Genomic DNA, 20,412 nt, shown 5'->3' with positions numbered 1-20,412 from the left:
CTGGTTAATGCATAGTTCTTGATGGCGAATAATTTTTCATTATATGACAGTATTAAATACATGAAATACCTGTAGCTGAAGCAGGCTTCTATGTGCGGGATTTTCTCGCTGTGTTGAGGACCCAGTGATGGCCTTTGGCTGTGTTCTGCTCTTTGGTCGGGATTTTCTAGCTGTGTTGAGGACCCAGTGATGGCCTTTGGCTGTGTTCTGCCTTTTGGTCTGGATTTTACACATTCCTCATTTCCATTCGCAATTTTATTTTACAAGACATGGTTTATTCGATTTATTTCTGGTTTATTTCGATTGTTTTTTCATAAATGCTTCGGGTTTTTTTTCGTATAAATTATCTAACATTTTGTTGAAGGCCGTACGGTGACCATGATGGTCAGTTAATTGGAATGTAGTGGTCAATTCGTAGGATCAGAACTTTTCATCTTTTTGAACATCGTAGTAATTCATCTAAACGAGGTTTTCAAAACATTGGGACAAAGCGTCTAAGATATTGGAACAGGGAATTCAATTCATTTGAACATAGTGGTCAATCAATCTGGAAGAAGTGTTCTAGTCATTGTAACAGAGGGGTAAATTTATTGGTATATAGTAGTCAATGTTTGTTTTTTTTTATAGATATAGAAAGATGTGGTATGAGTGCAAATGATTCATAAAAGTAAACCATTATAGGTCAAGGTACGGCCTTCAACACGGAGCCTTGGAGTTTGTTTAACAGGTTTTATCCTTCTTTTGTTTTTAAATGGTGTGTTTCTTGATTCCAGATTTAGTTAAAACTTATTTCAACAAGTTATGCATACTTTTCTCAAATTACTGCCAAACACCTTGCACGTGGTACATAACAGACTTACAGTATCTCAGAGCACGGGAATAATTAGCCCAGTCCGTATACTTTAATAGTTTAACATATTTTCATTTCCCTTCTTTTCCTTCTGCTGTCTTTATATTCAAAACTTAACGGAAAAGTAACTGAATAAATGAATTTTCATTACCGCTTGTTTGGATACAACTGAAAGGCATTCAGCAGTAGATAAAACAATACAACACACTCACATTTACCAGGATTTCAATTCAGTGTAATCATAAAATGTGCAAGATGTGAAGGAAGTGAAAATCAAACAAAAGATTTGAATTTACTGTTCCGAACCTTTTATTATAATAACAATACATTGAAAGTAACACGGAACAAAGAAATATGACTTCATAGTAGTATCGCAGAATTTAAAGCTAAGTCTTAACAAATAGCACAGAGGCGTTCAAGCTTTGTAAGAGATAATTTTATATTCCACATTTTACTGTATCTGACGATACATTTGAATGAATTCATATAACCCCATACATTAAAATATCACACTTATTATTGCTTAATTTCGCTACAAGTCTGTGCATTTTATTTTGATTAACTTTGATCAAATTTCTTATCAATATACACTTTTCTTCATTATGCCATAATCGCTTTTACAGATATTTAATTTATACCTAATGATTCTGTCCAATACATGCAAAATGTATTTCAAAAACAAAACGAAAAAAAAAAACGAAAAAAAACAAACCCCTTTTTAAAGTTCTTCAACTTCGAGTTGAGTAAAAATAAGATACATCTACACAGGCGAGTTAAGATTCTTTACCATACTCTAGTTTCTTCAGTTAACAAGCTTCTAAAGGAGAAACATGCAAATTAAAACAAAATTGTGATTATCAATAAACTTGGGCCCAACTTACGAAGTAACGATATGTTTTAAATTTCTATTTTTATTTAAAAAGTTAAATCGAGGAAAACACGTACACAATTTGATATACTATTGAAATTAGTTCACCATATTATTCATTATATAACTACACATGTATGAAGTAGCAGCTTTACATCCACTAGGGAACTGAGAGGAGGTACTGACGTTGTTTTCGTATAATTTTCATATCTTTGATTACGTAAAATGACTTAACCTAATAACTTTAATGGTAATTTAAATATATAAATTGATAAGCATTCATTTCACCAAAATGGATCATCTTCCTCGTCCGACCTTTTCTTTGACTTTTTACCGGAAGTCTGCTTTCTAGTTGATTTAGATGCTTCCGATGTGTGTGGTGCCGGTGCTACAACAGTGACAGTTCTCTTTCCTTTTTGGACCTTCCTACTATTGTGTGTGTTTCTAGATGTCGCAGGGCCCGCCTCTTGGATATCATTTACTCTATTATGTTTTTTCTTACAAATATGGTAGACAATGATAAAGGTGATAATTGAAAAGATGATAACGCCACCTAAAATAGCAATAGTAATCACTGTCAGCTGCCCAAGTCCAAACACGTACCCCAAAAGTTTATCAAAGATAGTACAGCCAGCCTGAAAGTAAATAATTTCTTTTGTTATCTTTAGCATAATTTACGTGATAGGATAGTATACATATGTAATGTAGTATCAATGTGAAAACTATCAATAAAGACCAAAGGACAAAAACTATCAATAAAGACCCAAGGACAAAACTATCAATAGAGACCAAAGGACAAAAACTATCAATAAAGACCCAAGGACAAAACTATCAATAGAGACCTAAGGACAAAAACTATCAATAAAGACCAAAGAACAAAAACTATCAATAAAGACCAAAGGACAAAACTATCAATAGAGACCCAAGGACAAAAACTATCAATAAAGACCAAAGGACAAAAACTATCAATAAAGACCCAAGGACAAAAACTATCAATAGAGACTAAAGGACAAAAACTATCAATAAAGACCAAAGGAGAAAAACTATCAATAGAGACCAAAGGTTAAAAACTATCAATAAAGACCAAAGGACAAAAACTATCAATAAAGACCAAAGGACAAACTATCAATAGAGACCCAAGGACAAAAACTATCAATTGAGACCCAATGACAAAAACTATCAATAAAGACCCAAGGACAAAAACTATCAATAAAGACCCAAGCACAAAACTATCAATAAAGACCCAAGGACAAAGACTATCAATAGAGACCCAAGGACAAAAACTATCAATAAAGTCCCAAGGAAAAAAAAACTATTAATAAAGACCAAAGGACAAAAACTATCAATAGAGACCAAAGAACAAAAACTATCAATTAAGAGCAAAGGACAAAAACTATCAATAAAGACCCAAGGACAAAAAGTACCAATAGAGACTAAAGGACAAAAACTATCAATAGAGACCCAAGGACAAAAACTATCAATAAAGACCCAAGGACAAAAACTATCAATAGAGACTAAAGGACAAAAACTATCAATAGAGACTTAAGGACAAAAACTATCAATTAAGACTAAAGGACAAAAACTATCAATAAAGACCGAAGGACAAAAACTATCAATAGAGACTAAAGGACAAAAATATCAATAGAGACCAAAGGACAAAAACTATCAATAGAGACTAAAGGACAAAAACTATCAATTAAGACTAAAGAACAAAAACTATCAATAAAGACCAAAGGACAAAAACTATCAATAGAGACTAAAGGACAAAACTATCAATTGAGACCAAAGGACAAAAACTATCAATTAAGACCAAAGGACAAAAACTATCAATAGAGACCCAAGGACAAAAACTATCAATTGAGACCCAATGACAAAAACTATCAATAAAGACCCAAGGACAAAAACTATCAATAAAGACCAAAGGACAAAAACTATCAATAAAAACTAAAGGACAAAAACCATCAATAGAGACACAAGGACAAAAACTATCAATAAAGACCAAAGGACAAAAACCATCAATAGAGGCCAAAGGACAAAAACTATCAATAGAGACCCAAGGACAAAAACTATCAATAGAGACCCAAGAACAAAAACCATCAATAGAGACCAAAGGACAAAACTATCAATTAAGACCAAAGGACAAAAACTATCAATAAAGACCAAAGGACAAAACTATCAATAAAGACCCAAGGACAAAAACTATCAATAGAGACTAAAGGACAAAACTATCAATTAAGACCAAAGAACTAAAACTATCAATAGAGACTTAAGGACAAAAACTATCAATTAAGACTAAAGGACAAAAACTATCAATAAAGACCAAAGGACTAAAACTATCAATAGAGACTAAAGGACAAAACTATCAATTAAGACCAAAGGACAAAACTATCAATTAAGACTAAAGGACAAAACTATCAATTAAGACCCAAAGGACAAAACAATCAATAGAGACCTAAGGACAAAAACTATCAATAAAGACTAAAGGACAAAAACTATCAATAGAGACTAAAGGACAAAAACTATCAATAGAGACCCAAGGACAAAAACTATCAATAAAGACCAAGGACAAAACTATCAATTAAGACCCAAAGGACAAAAACTATCAATAGAGACTAAAGGACAAAAACTATCAATTAAGACTAAAGAACAAAAACTATCAATAAAGACCAAAGGACAAAAACTATCAATAGAGACTAAAGGACAAAACTATCAATTGAGACCAAAGGACAAAAACTATCAATTAAGACCAAAGGACAAAAACTATCAATAAAGACCAAAGGACTAAAACTATCAATAGAGACTAAAGGAAAAAACTATCAATTAAGACCAAAGGACAAAAACTATCAATAAAGACCAAAGGACAAAAACTATCAATAAAAACTAAAGGACAAAAACTATCAATAGAGACACAAGGACAAAAACTATCAATAAAGACCAAAGGACAAAAACCATCAATAAAGACCAAAGGACAAAAATATCAATTAAGACCAAAGGACAAAAACTATCAATAGAGACCAAAGAACAAAAACTATCAATTAAGAGCAAAGGACAAAAACTATCAATAAAGACCCAAGGACAAAAAGTACCAATAGAGACTAAAGGACAAAAACTATCAATAGAGACCCAAGGACAAAAACTATCAATAAAGACCCAAGGACAAAAACTATCAATAGAGACTAAAGGACAAAAACTATCAATAGAGACTTAAGGACAAAAACTATCAATTAAGACTAAAGGACAAAAACTATCAATAAAGACCGAAGGACAAAAACTATCAATAGAGACTAAAGGACAAAAATATCAATAGAGACCAAAGGACAAAAACTATCAATAGAGACTAAAGGACAAAAACTATCAATTAAGACTAAAGAACAAAAACTATCAATTAAGACCAAAGGACAAAAACTATCAATAGAGACTAAAGGACAAAACTATCAATTGAGACCAAAGGACAAAAACTATCAATTAAGACCAAAGGACAAAAACTATCAATAAAGACCAAAGGACTAAAACTATCAATAGAGACTAAAGGAAAAAACTATCAATTAAGACCAAAGGCAAAAACTATCAATAAAGACCAAAGGACAAAAACTATCAATAAAAACTAAAGGACAAAAACCATCAATAGAGACACAAGGACAAAAACTATCAATAAAGACCAAAGGACAAAAACCATCAATAGAGGCCAAAGGACAAAAACTATCAATAGAGACCCAAGGACAAAAACTATCAATAGAGACCCAAGAACAAAAACCATCAATAGAGACCAAAGGACAAAACTATCAATTAAGACCAAAGGACAAAAACTATCAATAAAGACCAAAGGACAAAACTATCAATAAAGACCCAAGGACAAAAACTATCAATAGAGACTAAAGGACAAAACTATCAATTAAGACCAAAGAACTAAAACTATCAATAGAGACTTAAGGACAAAAACTATCAATTAAGACTAAAGGACAAAAACTATCAATAAAGACCAAAGGACTAAAACTATCAATAGAGACTAAAGGACAAAACTATCAATTAAGACCAAAGGACAAAAACTATCAATAAAGACCAAAGGACTAAAACTATCAATAGAGACCAAAGGACAAAAACTATCAATTAAGACCAAAGGACTAAAACTATCAATAGAGACCAAAGGACAACAAACTACCAATAGAGACCAAAGGACAAAAACTATCAATAAAGACCAAAGGACAAAAATATCAATTAAGACCAAAGGACAAAAACTATCAATAAAGACCAAAGGACTAAAACTATCAATAGAGACCAAAGGACAAAAACTATCAATAGAGACCAAAGGACAAAAACTATCAATAAAGACCAAAGGACAAAAATATCAATTAAGACCAAAAAACAAAAACTATCAATAAAGACCAAAGGACAAAAACTATCAATAAAGACTAAAGGACAAAAACTATCAATAAAGACCAAAGGACAAAAACTATCAATAGAGACTAAAGGACAAAACTATCAATAGAGACCCAAGGACAAAAACTATCAATAAAGACCAAGGACAAAACTATCAATTAAGACCCAAAGGACAAAAACTATCAATAGAGACTAAAGGACAAAAACTATCAATTAAGACTAAAGAACAAAAACTATCAATAAAGACCAAAGGACAAAAACTATCAATAGAGACCAAAGAACAAAAACTATCAATTAAGAGCAAAGGACAAAAACTATCAATAAAGACCCAAGGACAAAAAGTACCAATAGAGACTAAAGGACAGAAACTATCAATAGAGACCCAAGGACAAAAACTATCAATAAAGACCCAAGGACAAAAACTATCAATAGAGACTAAAGGACAAAAACTATCAATAGAGACTTAAGGACAAAAACTATCAATTAAGACTAAAGGACAAAAACTATCAATAAAGACCGAAGGACAAAAACTATCAATAGAGACTAAAGGACAAAAATATCAATAGAGACCAAAGGACAAAAACTATCAATAGAGACTAAAGGACAAAAACTATCAATTAAGACTAAAGAACAAAAACTATCAATAAAGACCAAAGGACAAAAACTATCAATAGAGACTAAAGGACAAAACTATCAATTGAGACCAAAGGACAAAAACTATCAATTAAGACCAAAGGACAAAAACTATCAATAAAGACCAAAGGACTAAAACTATCAATAGAGACTAAAGGAAAAAACTATCAATTAAGACCAAAGGACAAAAACTATCAATAAAGACCAAAGGACAAAAACTATCAATAAAAACTAAAGGACAAAAACCATCAATAGAGACACAAGGACAAAAACTATCAATAAAGACCAAAGGACAAAAACCATCAATAGAGGCCAAAGGACAAAAACTATCAATAGAGACCCAAGGACAAAAACTATCAATAGAGACCCAAGAACAAAAACCATCAATAGAGACCAAAGGACAAAACTATCAATTAAGACCAAAGGACAAAAACTATCAATAAAGACCAAAGGACAAAACTATCAATAAAGACCCAAGGACAAAAACTATCAATAGAGACTAAAGGACAAAACTATCAATTAAGACCAAAGAACTAAAACTATCAATAGAGACTTAAGGACAAAACTATCAATTAAGACCAAAGGACAAAACTATCAATTAAGACTAAAGGACAAAACTATCAATTAAGACCCAAAGGACAAAACTATCAATAGAGACCTAAGGACAAAAACTATCAATAAAGACTAAAGGACAAAAACTATCAATAGAGACTAAAGGACAAAAACTATCAATAGAGACCCAAGGAGAAAAACTATCAATAAAGACCAAGGACAAAACTATCAATTAAGACCCAAAGGACAAAAACTATCAATAGAGACTAAAGGACAAAAACTATCAATTAAGACTAAAGAACAAAAACTATCAATAAAGACCAAAGGACAAAAACTATCAATAGAGACTAAAGGACAAAACTATCAATTGAGACCAAAGGACAAAAACTATCAATTAAGACCAAAGGACAAAAACTATCAATAAAGACCAAAGGACTAAAACTATCAATAGAGACTAAAGGAAAAAACTATCAATTAAGACCAAAGGACAAAAACTATCAATAAAGACCAAAGGACAAAAACTATCAATAAAAACTAAAGGACAAAAACCATCAATAGAGACACAAGGACAAAAACTATCAATAAAGACCAAAGGACAAAAACCATCAATAAAGACCAAAGGACAAAAATATCAATTAAGACCAAAGGAGAAAAACTATCAATAAAGACCAAAGGACAAAAACTATCAATAAAGACCAAAGGACAAAAACTATCAATAAAGACCAAAGGACAAAAACTATCAATAAAGACCAATGGAAAACTATCAATAGAGACCAAAGGACAAAAACTATCAATAGAGACCAAAGGACAAAAACTATCAATAAAGACCAAAGGACAAAAATATCAATTAAGACCAAAGGACAAAAACTATCAATAAAGACCAAAGGACTAAAACTATCAATAGAGACCAAAGGACAAAAACTATCAATAGAGACCAAAGGACAAAAACTATCAATAAAGACCAAAGGACTAAAACTATCAATAGAGACCAAAGGACAAAAACTATTAATAGAGACCAAAGGACAAAAACTATCAATAAAGACCAAAGGACAAAAATATCAATTAAGACCAAAGGACAAAAACTATCAATAAAGACCAAAGGACTAAAACTATCAATAGAAACCAAAGGACAAAAACTATCAATAGAGACCAAAGGACAAAAACTATCAATAATGACCAAAGGACAAAAATATCAATTAAGACCAAAGGACAAAAACTATCAATAAAGACCAAAGGACAAAAACTATCAATAAAGACCAAAGGACTAAAACTATCAATAGAGACCAAAAGACAAAAACTATCAATAGAGACCAAAGGACAAAAACTATCAATAAAGACCAAAGGACAAAAATATCAATTAAGACCAAAGGACAAAAACTATCAATAAAGACCAAGGGACAAAAATATCAATTAAGACCAAAGGACAAAAACTATCAATAAAGACCAAAGGACTAAAACTATCAATAGAGACCAAAGGACAAAAACTACCAATAGAGACCAAAGGACAAAAACTATCAATAAAGACCAAAGGACAAAAATATCAATTAAGACCAAAGGACAAAAACTATCAATAAAGACCAAAGGACTAAAACTATCAATAGAGACCAAAGGACAAAAACTATCAATAGAGACCAAAGGACAAAAACTATCAATAAAGACCAAAGGACAAAAATATCAATTAAGACCAAAAAACAAAAACTATCAATAAAGACCAAAGGACAAAAACTATCAATTAAGACTAAAGGACAAAAACTATCAATAAAGACCAAAGGACAAAAACTATCAATAGAGACTAAAGGACAAAACTATCAATAGAGACCCAAGGACAAAAACTATCAATAAAGACCACAGGACAAAAACTATCAATAAAGATTAAAGGACAAAGATGATAACAAATATAGTTCACAGTTAGGCCTAGACGAAGAACAGAATGTATACCTTATAGTAAGCTCTAAATCTAACGAGCCTCGGATGACAAAATGTGAAACAATCAAGAAATTCAACAAAAAAACATAAATAAAAACAACGGTGTGAATTGTACTACACAGTACACTAAAGAGCAAAAACTACAAAACTAATATTGGAGACAGCAACAAACGAAAACGAATGAATTATAGGTTTCTGATATATTATAGGCCTGCATATAAAGAACATTGCTATGTTTATCGTGCTTGTGTGAGCTCAAACCTCTCCTAAATGGATAGCGAAATAACAACACAATTAAAGAACACAAACTATAAAAAAAAAACATCTCAGGATAGGGCTTATTCGGTTGGTAGTATAAAACACAAATGACTTTTTGATGAGTTTTTTTTAAGAAATGTTTTCTCGAATCGAAACACTTGATTGATATGTTATGCTTTCATAAATGTTAAAAATTGAAAAAATGAGGATTTTGTAGCATATCATGACATAATTAACTTCATGGTTTACACCTTTACTGAGTGGAAAGAAACGGTGATATAAGTAAATAATTTAATTTTGGATGAAACGCGTCTTCTGATTGGCTGACGTTATTTTGTTATGAGCCCATAGACATAATTTAGTCATGTTACCGTGACGTCATCAACGTTTTTTCATGGTTTTCTACGGTTTAAAATGGAATTTAGAATTAAATTATAAGAAATGACTGTAATATTTTTTCTGTCTATTCGAAATAACATAAAAAATGTGGTGCACACTGTTAAATAACCCGCTACGCGCGTTATTCAGTGTGCACCACATTTTTTATGTTATTTCTTCATAGACAGAAAAAAATATAAGACTCATTCCTTAAATAAAAAAGTCCGTAGTTGTCAATGTTGATTTTTTTTTCATATTTAATTGGTTGCTCACTTTATTCATTAGTTTCCGATTTTTCAGTACTTTTACGCTTTTCCATACCGTCAATGTCTTACACGAATTCATGTACTGTTTTTTTTTAAACTTGGACAATTCGGCCTAGGCAATTTACATAATCGATGAATTACCGTATATTTATCTCTAGTGTTGTTAGTGCTGCCAATATGTTGTCGCGTTGGTGTTTATACTACGAGTTGATGATACCTTTTGTTGGTGCGGCCAATATGTTGTCGCGTTGGTGTTTATACTACGAGTTGATCATACCTTTTGTTGGTGCGGCCAATATGTTGTCGCGTTGGTGTTTATACTACGAGTTGATGATACCTTTTGTTGGTGCGGTCAATATGTTGTCGCGTTTGTGTTTATACTACGAGTTGATGATACCTTTTGTTGGTGCGGCCAATATGTTGTCGCGTTGGTGTTGTTTATACTACGAGTTGATGATACATTTTGTTGGTGCGGCCAATATGTTGTCGCGTTGGTGTTTATACTACGAGTAGATGATACATTTTGTTGGTGCGGCCAATATGTTGTCGCGTTGGTGTTTATACTACGAGTTGATGATACCTTTTGTTGGTGCGGCTAATATGTTGTCGCGTTGGTGTTTATACGAGTTGATGATATGTTTTGTTGGTGCAGCCAATATGTTGTCGCGTTGGTGTTTATACTACGAGTTGATGATACCTTTTGTTGGTGCGGCCAATATGTTGCCGCTTTGGTGTTTATACTATGAGTTGATGATACCTTTTGTTGGTGCGGCCAATATGTTGTCGCGTTGGTGTTTATACTACGAGTTGATGATACCTTTCAAACAATGCAATGACTAACAAACATTAGAAACTAACTTGACCACTTACGATGTCGTCATTTTCATCAGTACCATCAACACAATGTTGGACTGTATCACACTTTAGATTTGTAGGAATACATCTACAATTTTAAATTATCATAATATATACAGTCATATAGAAAACGAGAAGAAAAAAGGATGTTTAAAAAAGAAAACAAAAAAAAACAAACTTACGTATAGCCTCCTACAACAACAGAAGCAAGACAAATGAAGTTTTTTAATTCTAGGAATATCGAGAGGATCATATAAACTAGCGTAGTAGAAAGAACAATTCCTCTGGCTTATTTTTAAATGTTTACCTCGAATTTGACATAGTGGTCATCTCAGTACCATTCTATGACAAACGAGACGAATTAAAACACTGTAGCAGCAATATAAAATTGAGAATAGAAATGGTGAATGTATCAAAAAGACAACAACCAGCCAAAGATCAGAAAACAACAAAAGGCCTCTAATAGGTCTTCAATACATATAAATGAACAGAATACATCTAAATCATACACGACTAACAAAGGCTTTCGGATTTTGATGATTTTATATGTAATTTGAACTAGTTAAACTACATCTGAACATTGAAATAATGATAGATCTAGCATAATGTATGACAATTTCTGGAGAATGATACATTATAAATCTGCCAGAAAGATTTATAATTGTATAGAATGTACGTTAAAAGCGGAGCAAAAATGCATATATTAAAATTGTTGCGGTGAATGGAATCAGCTAAGTTAAACTATTGTACAAATACAGGTACACAAACAAATATTTGCTTAATTTGTATATTTACAAATAAAGTCTCATATTACTTGCTTCCATGTTGAGCAATCGGTTATATGGATATTTCTTTTTCGGTAACAGTTCATTTTGGGATCCTTTTCGTTATCCGCGTTTCAACTTCGTCGATTTCTTTGAAAAATCAGAGGCATTACAATGGATTTCGTTGACAACTAACATTCAAGTACCGGGTATAAATTGCAGGATAAAAACAATGTATGTACATTATCAGAGATATATAATGTATTTGTGAGAGCTGTAGAAATGGGACGAAAAGCGAGGCTTTCCGACAATGTACATACGGCAGCAGTCCTTTTGCACCAATTACTGTTTCCCAAATGTATCAATTGCGCCAATATTCGGAACTCATTTGCGCCAATTTACCTATACATATATCTATCATAAATATTAACGATTTATATATATTTTTTCTTATTTTTGGCTTAAATAGTATCATATGTTCGGACTAGTTATGTTCGGAGATATTTCACCATGAAGATGAGCATCTGAAGAGAAATGACTTAAAATGCATTAGACAGTCAATGAATGTAGAGAGGGAGAATAAAACAATATTGCTTTGTTGAATATTTAATAAAGATTTACCAATAGAGAAGAAGCTTTTGCTGATTATGTTTTCGCCACATATGTTGATGACACAGTGCTTTGTTCTCAAAATGCGTATGGGCTTTTTTATTATTAGAAATTATTATGAACTGTTTTATGCATTTCAACCTTCAATGTTTGTGTTTTTGGACAATAAAATGAAGTAATAAGCTACTACATACATTAAATTGGGAAGTACTGATGCAGCAGCAGTAAGAAGAAGACATGTTTCAAGAAAAGGAAATATTTGTCGTTTTAAATGTAACCGCCGGTTGCAATTCCGAAGAAAGGAGTAGGGAAGTCATTTTTCTTCTAATTGGCGCAATCGTATGGTTTTCCTTTGGCGCAAATGATACCATGTAATTTTAAAACATGTGGCACAAACGTAGCATTTGGGTAAAAAAGTTGTGGCGCAAAAGGACGCATTTTTGGGGCAAACGTGTCTCTCCCGTACATACTTTGTATAGTTATGTTTTTGTTTTTCGTTTCTTTTTTTTTTTTAGTATAAGTGATGTTTGAAAAAAATCCTACGAACAATTTGATTTTCCAGTGTGTTTTCGTCACGAGTCGACGTTACTATTATTCTGTCGTATTGACCCAGTTTTAAGGTTCTTTATTTCTAGTACTACTGAAAAACAAATCCACTGGGTTACATTTCCATATCATTAAAACGGAAATAATAAAATTTCTAAGGACGGATTATGGAGTGAACGTAATTAAAAGGGAGAAGGTAAATCACATATTAATATAAAATAATCGAATGGATACAGAAAATTACTCTTACCTGTTTGTATCACATTGGAATTCGTTACTTGAGCAATTATCGGCCTCACGAAATGATGTAACCAGCAACTGGAAACCAGAGAAATGATTTAGACTGTTTGTGTAAAATTTAAACCGCACCTCTGATGAATCGGATACAAATGGACTTGGACCTGTCAGAAATATTGTAACCTTGTTTAATACATTCAAAAATATACAAATCAGCACTCGGGAGGGGGATAAGTGTAGTCAAGCTAAAATGATGTGTTAAGCTTTTGAGTGATGAACGAAACCGTTAACCACTTTTAGTATTGGTTTTCAAGAAATTAAGAATCCACCCAAAACCATTGGTCGGTGCCATATACGATACTCATATTTTCTACTACTATTATTCTTTTTGTATAAAATCTAGTATTTTACATGTAGATTTATTATCATCATTATTATTTCCATGTTTACTGTGTAGAGTCCATTTCATGTGTTTAAATTAATCCCCTAAATCCTGCATGCTAAATGGCAAAGCAGCAAACCCATTGTTTCCTGCATTAAAAAAAATATACTCAGAAGTATATTGAATTAAATATTTTCTATTTGAGTAGGCAGATCTTTTCAAATGTCAGAAAGTCGAGAAATATATAAAGAACGACGGTTTTCTGTGTCTGTACTTGGTTTTTCACTGATAAAACTGCTGGTGACTTATTGGTTTTGGTGTTATTTCAACCTAAACAATATCATCAATTTCTCAAAACCTTTGAAATACCGGGTCCACACATTAAATCAACCACAATGTTGTTGAACCCTTGCTATTGATATCGATCATGTTTGGTAGAAAAAAAATCGCTTAACTTGAAGGCGGTGCGGTGACATAGTTGTTAATTTCTAGAAGTCATTTGATCCCTTGTGGGGAGTTGTCTTATTGGTATTCATACCACATCTTTTTATTTTATTATTTATTCTAAATAGAGGGCATTTTTTAGCTCTACATTGATGAAACTTTGTTGTAAACTCGATATATAGTTATGCATTCCAATGTTTATATGAACATAGAGCATGATAATTATATCGTTTCAAAAAATGTTCGCAGCTACAAAAAGCAAGTTCAAAATACATAATAAATAAAAACAACACTCGATAAACTCCGAATTGTTTTTCATTCTATACCTTTAGCATGAAAGCCCAAGCCAAAATACATTGCATATACGTTTAAACATATTTACCTATAGTGGATTTGGAAATAAGTTTTGCAACTTAAAAGTTATATTAATCCCTCTCTACTTTGCGGGTGCGAGTGCTGCCTCGTAGCGGCATAAGCCTACTCTTTTTCGAAATCTACAAGGGTGTCTTTAACGTGCAAAAGATTAGCTCTCTCTTAATACGGGTCAACCATTTATCGTCCCCTTCCGAAGGACTATCATCTTTTCCTCAAGACCATACTCGCTAATTGTGTCAAGGGAGAGCCGAAAAGTCAGTTCCATAAATTTTCATCCCGGAAGGGGAATCGAACCAGAAACCTTTGCGTTAGTAGTCCAATGCACTAACCACTTCACCATGGCTATTGTTTATACATGAATGATAACCTGCTGATATGAATTTAGGCCTATTTTGAATTCTATAAATATGTGGATACCAAAACCGAGTAATAAACTCGCGATCTAGAATTAACCATGGCTTTGTTACAAATCAAGAATATTCATGTTACGTATGTCATGTGAAAAAGTTGAATTTTCAATATATAGCGTAGCAATGAATCAGACTATGAGTAAGAGTTATCTTTTCCTAGGTGTTCTGTACCCTCTTAACAAACAAAACGGAGAAGAAATAGTTAGAATGGATTTTTTTTGGGAAAAATTAAAAAGCGCCATATAAATCTTCCGACCATATGTGACATTAGGCATATGTACAATAAATCATAGAACAATTACTTGAATTCGGCACTGTATATGTATAACCGTACGGTTTAGAATAAATTTTTTTACCGGCATTGCCAATTTACTGTTACATTTGTATGTGACCTTTCTATAAGAAAAATAACATTCTTACCTGCACTTCCGCAAACTGTCAAATCGGCGGTAATTTCGTTGGTCAAGGAAGACGAGTTTTCCATCGTGCACAGGTTTGTCAGTGTTGTATTCTCAATTGAACAATTATTAGCTACAGTACAGTTGTCTAGTGAACAGTTGTTTGCCGCTGTGCAGTTGTCAATGGTGGCATTATTATTGATTGTACAGTTGTAAGAAACAGTCATGTTGTATGAATTAGTGGACGTGGTGGTGTTCTGGTGGTCAAATATCTCAAGTCCATCCAAACATTCATTTCCTGCTGCATTTTCCAGTTCAAATTCTATAAATTTTATCAAGACTTTCTTCCCTGTAAGAAAAAAAAATCATTTACATGAATATGCAAGCTATTTGTCTTAGAAAGAAAGAAAGCCATATGAGTTTTTTTTAAGCTAATACTTTTCTAATATCACAAAAAACGATCATAATTTTACATATTTTTCAGCAAAGTACATAAAAAAAATATTGACTACAAATGTAGTACCGTGTACTCAATATAAAATCTGCACTGGGTCAAACCCGGGTTAATTAACCTGAAATTTCCCTCTCAACAAAAATAGAAATGTTAGCGCTAAAATTAAAACCAGCATCTGTCCACTGTACATATTTACATTTATTTTTATCACATGAACTATTTTAAAGTCTGATTTTTTTTTTACTGCACTCCTGGAGTGCAACTTAGTAGGAGTTCGATCACCAACAACAACTTTCCATATTTTCAAATAACGTCACTATATATCCAAATTGCACACAGATGTTAATATCTTGTGAAGTATTAACATTAATCCGAAAAATCTGAAAAACTAATGCCTGAGTGCGTATTTCGAATGCGCATTGCAATGTTCAGTGTAAAATATCGATTAGGAGCGGATCCTGCTGAAGCTCTGTGATCAACTGGAGTTGACCATGCCTACCTAGTACAGAAACCGGCCTTCTTTTATGCTAAACCCTAGGATTGTTTTTTTATGCATACTCTGCTCTCTTTTTTTTTTAAATGTATACGGGATTGGGATTACATTACTCTATTTTTACAAAGTTACAAAATGTAACAATATGAAATGCAAATAAATAATGTCTTTAGTAAGTGTCAACTTGACACTATAATCTCTCAGTATTTTCGATCACTCTGGTAATTTATTCTTATCGGAATAAATAAATCTGTAACCTTCATGTTTCGCGGCCTTTTATTTTTTTAAATACAAAATATAATTATCTTCGACACATAGAGACTTTCAGTATTTTTTTTTCAACAACTTTTAAGGAAAACGAACTTTTGTTTTATGTGATTTTTATTTTGACTTAAAAATATTTGTTATAACAAAGTGTCACAACAAATGGAAGTTTTTAACGACCTTGACTGGCTATTCAGTCGGAAAGCTGACCCCGGTTTGACCCCATTTCTTAAAGCAACAATGGACGTCATGTGATTAAGGCATTAATTGAACATTCTCGAGTACATAAGAAATATATTACTCAACTCAATTATGGATTAAACTCATTTTTTCTCTCAAAATCTGTCTTCAAAGTCAAGGTGTTGACGAAAAAAATTGGTGACAGAAAATTAAAATAGTAATTTTCTTTCTTAACTTCTCGGGAAGCTATGCTGAATTAAAATTATGTTATGTAACATAACTTGGACATTTGTGCCACTTGATACGCTAAGATACGCAAATGTGCCACTTCGATGTGTCGATATTTCTGACGAAGCGGGACCGACGGTAATTCACGAGTTACGTCCCTTTGTTCGACACTATCATGAACAAACTATTGTTATATCAAGCACCATATGCTGTTATTTATATGTGGATATTATTAAAATAATCTTATTAAATATCTTTTGATACTGTAAACATGTGCAAAAAATTAGAGAAACACATTTTATCACTTTTCAGAACTCAGTCCCAGTGAAAGAGGCCCTATATGTGCCATAATAGATAATAATAATAAGGATAATATTTTAATATTAAAAAGTAAAATCACAAAAATACTGAACTCAGAGGAAAATCAATTCGGAAAGTCCATAATCACATGGCAAAATCAAATAACAAAACGCATCAAAAACGAATGGACAAGAACTGTCATATTCCTGACTTGGTACAGGCATTTTCAAATGTAGAAAATGGTGGATTGAACCTGGTTTTATAGCTAGCTAAACCTCTCACTTGTATGACAGTCGCATCAAATTCCATTATATAGTCACCGATGCGTGAACTCAACAAACAGACATAATAGGTAAAAATGTCAAAAATAGGGGTACAGCAGTAAACATTGTGTTATCATCTTAATCACTATAAAAACAACAAATGTAATTTAATATTCCAAGAGTTAATTTAATATTTCTGTTTTGGTAAGTATTTTTACTGCTGTAACCAAATTATTTTAACACAGAAATAAATTTCTACTCAATTAATACAAGGGGTAGTCAAAATATTCATGAATAATGGATAAAGACAGGATTAAAATGATAAAAAAAAGTTCCTTTTCATTACTGATACCTGGTCCTACCTTTTTCATATAAACGTAAAAGAGATCATAATGAAACTATTCTGAATGTGAAATCTTCATTATTTTAAATAAAAGGAAATTAGCAATCCTTGTATGAACAAACTAATTTAAAATATAACAATAAATGTTGTCTCATTGATTTCATGCAAGTTAGTTCTAATGAATGGACTCAAATTATAAAAAAACACTAAACCAATTGATAAATGGTGCTAACCATGAACTTGAAAATAAATAAGAACAAAAAGGACTCAGTAATATTTTTCTTCTTCTATTTGAAAAAACTAAGTATTTGAACTATTTCAGAGCGGTTTCTAGGGGCTAAGTCAACAATTATGTTTTAGATCACAAGTCAAAATTAAGTCACACTTCATGTCAGTATGATCATGCTTTGAATAAGATTGATTAAAATGCTACTATGAAAGATATTGTTTTAAGGCAGGAACCATTTGATTTTCGGGCATGGGGAAGGGGGGAGGTGGGCTATGGATTTTTTTCCAGACAAACTTTTTTTTTCGCCTTTGGAAACAATTTTTCTCTTTCAATGTTTTAGCATTTCATTTAATGGCAGCTGAGTGTAAAACATTTTTTTTTCTCAGGGTCAAGAACAAATTATTTTTTTAACCAAAAATTGGAAATAAACTTTTTTTTCCATATAAAAAAACAAAAGCCCCCCACCACCAAAAAAAATGGTTGTTGGCTGCCTAAGTTCAAATTTACTTTTGCAGGATTCCTTTATCACCAAAAAAAAATTATTATTATAAACAATGAATGAGTTTTGTGTCAGTCATCTTAAGCAGTTAAGGTTGTGCAAAGACAGTATAATATTTCCTTACCTTGTTTTTAGTTAAGTCAAACATTTCACCGACTTAAAGAGAATTGTTAATCCAGTCAAATATTCACAGCTGAACTCACCATTGTGTTTTTTCAAACAAACACACTAAATGTGTGTACATGTACATTGTGTTCAGATGCCAGTTGACAGCAATGTGTATTAAAGATTGAAAAAGTACAATGTCAAAAAATGTCTTTCGTTTGGAATTTAGTTCCAGTGGGGGATTCCTATCAAGGGGTAATAGAACGTTAGACTTGTTTTTTTTTTTTTATTTCTAGATACGTATTAGTTATCTTTTATACAGTATATATATAATCTTTGTTTATCTGTGAAAAAAAAAGAAAAATAACACTATTAACAGACAATTTCGCATAATTCATAAACGTCCATCAAACGGCTTAACGTAATTGTTAAAAGACGGCCAATTTAACATGTTTAAGTATCATTTTCTGTAATAAAAGGAACCATGATCAGCCATGCTTTAGAAAATCAAAGGAAATCTATTTCTGATCTTAATGGCAATTCAAAAACAGACAAAAGAAAAAATTCCAAATTGGCGCCAAATTATTTTTTTCCGCGAAATTAACGCAATTTCAGAATGGCGGGTTTTAATATCAGTCCCATTGTTGTCTTAAGAAAGTAGCAACAACGGTCGTTTCTAATGGCTTGCTTTCCGACTGATACCAGCCATTGCACGGTCGGAAACCAAGTGTGATATTTATGCGCGTCCTTGATATCGTGAATAATTCTGAGTTTCATAATATGGTAAATTTAAATTGATATTTTAAAAGCTCGACTTGATTTTTATATAACGGTAGTATACCTGTCCCTGCGTTGAATGTTAGCTCACAGTTCTCGTTTGCTCCGTAGTTTATGATACTTCCAAGTTGATAAGCTCCAGTATGGGACCTGATATACACGTCTTCTTTGTTATTGATAGTTTCACCACAATTACCCAAACCTCCACTGTTCATAAAATAATCGGGAATGATATTCAAACAAAATGAAGAACCAAAAAATGCCGTTAGGACAATGACAAACGTGGAAAAACGTCCTATCGACATGTTTTTTCCAAGTGTACATGAACCGGAAATAAATGAGGTAAATTATGACGTTTAAATGGCGCGATTAGTATTCTTGACGTTAAGCGCTAATGTAAGACAATTCATAACGTTAATAATGATTAAGGGATACATAGATCTACGATTAAACATAGAAAACATGAGATCATATCAAAAACATGCAACACAAAAGTTCTTTAATGCATCCCAAAAACACACACTAATAACATGCACTTATGGGTTAAAACAGAAAAGCAAAAGTAAAAAGGTTTGCAACATATTAACACAAAATAGCAGAAGCACTATAATAAAGGAAACACAATAATGTTGTCATGCTGAAAATAAAGCATTGAACTATAAATAATAAACATAATTAACTGGTTTTGCAGACAAAACGTTGACATGAGCTGCTAGAACAAATATTCATCAAGTTCTCTCATTTCAAAGCGTAGAACCCGCGTACCAGATCGTAGGCCGTATGCAGTTGTGATCAGTTGTAATCACATGTGGTAGGTCTGCTCTATTCTGGTATATACAAGAGTGCATGATATCATGATTTTCCCCGACTGTTTAATATGTCTGTATCGTTATTATGCGATGAATTTATACTGATATATGATTAAGTCTGGAAATTGGTTTATTTATTAGTTGCAAATGGCCTTGAACTAGTTTTCAGTATTTACGAGTAAGTAATCTTATGTCGTGCGGTGTATTGATCAGAGAACTTATACATACAAAGCAACCGTTAACAAACGGACCCGTTTAAAATTTTTCTTCTAAGTTTTTTTTTTAATTAGTTGTTGTTAGCTTTGAACTGTCAGTTACTGAAAGTTCTCTCACATCTATA

General features: G+C 32.2%; 1 protein-coding gene across 1 annotated transcript; it reads right to left on the bottom strand.

Annotated features, from left to right (window-relative positions):
• Positions 1-1,745: 1,745 nt before the first annotated feature.
• On the bottom strand, positions 1,746-19,605 carry LOC143065411 (uncharacterized). The gene is made up of 5 exons (XM_076238966.1): positions 19,328-19,605; positions 15,151-15,477; positions 13,133-13,283; positions 10,979-11,051; positions 1,746-2,353 (listed from the first exon to the last, which is right to left on the bottom strand). The coding sequence occupies exons 1-5, from the start codon at positions 19,566-19,568 to the stop codon at positions 2,003-2,005; spliced, it is 1,143 nt and encodes a 380-aa protein (XP_076095081.1). The 5' UTR covers positions 19,569-19,605; the 3' UTR covers positions 1,746-2,002.
• Between the last annotated feature and the right edge of the window lie 807 nt (positions 19,606-20,412).

Source organism: Mytilus galloprovincialis, chromosome 2 (genome assembly GCF_965363235.1).
Source record: "Mytilus galloprovincialis chromosome 2, xbMytGall1.hap1.1, whole genome shotgun sequence".
NCBI lineage: Eukaryota > Metazoa > Mollusca > Bivalvia > Mytilida > Mytilidae > Mytilus > Mytilus galloprovincialis.
Note: the sequence above shows the minus strand (reverse complement) of the source record. Positions and strands in the feature narration are given on the sequence as shown.

What these genes read in the sequence shown, in the direction of transcription:
- LOC143065411 (XM_076238966.1), bottom strand. Translation starts at nt 19,568, where the DNA reads ATGTCGATAGGACGTTTTTCCACGTTTGTCATTGTCCTAACGGCATTT. An exon ending in AACATTCAACGCAGGGACAG is followed by an intron (nt 15,478 to 19,327) that starts GTATACTACCGT and finishes TTTTTCTTACAG; the next exon opens with GGAAGAAAGTCTTGATAAAA. An exon ending in TTCCAATGTGATACAAACAG is followed by an intron (nt 11,052 to 13,132) that starts GTAAGAGTAATT and finishes TTAAAATTGTAG; the next exon opens with ATGTATTCCTACAAATCTAA.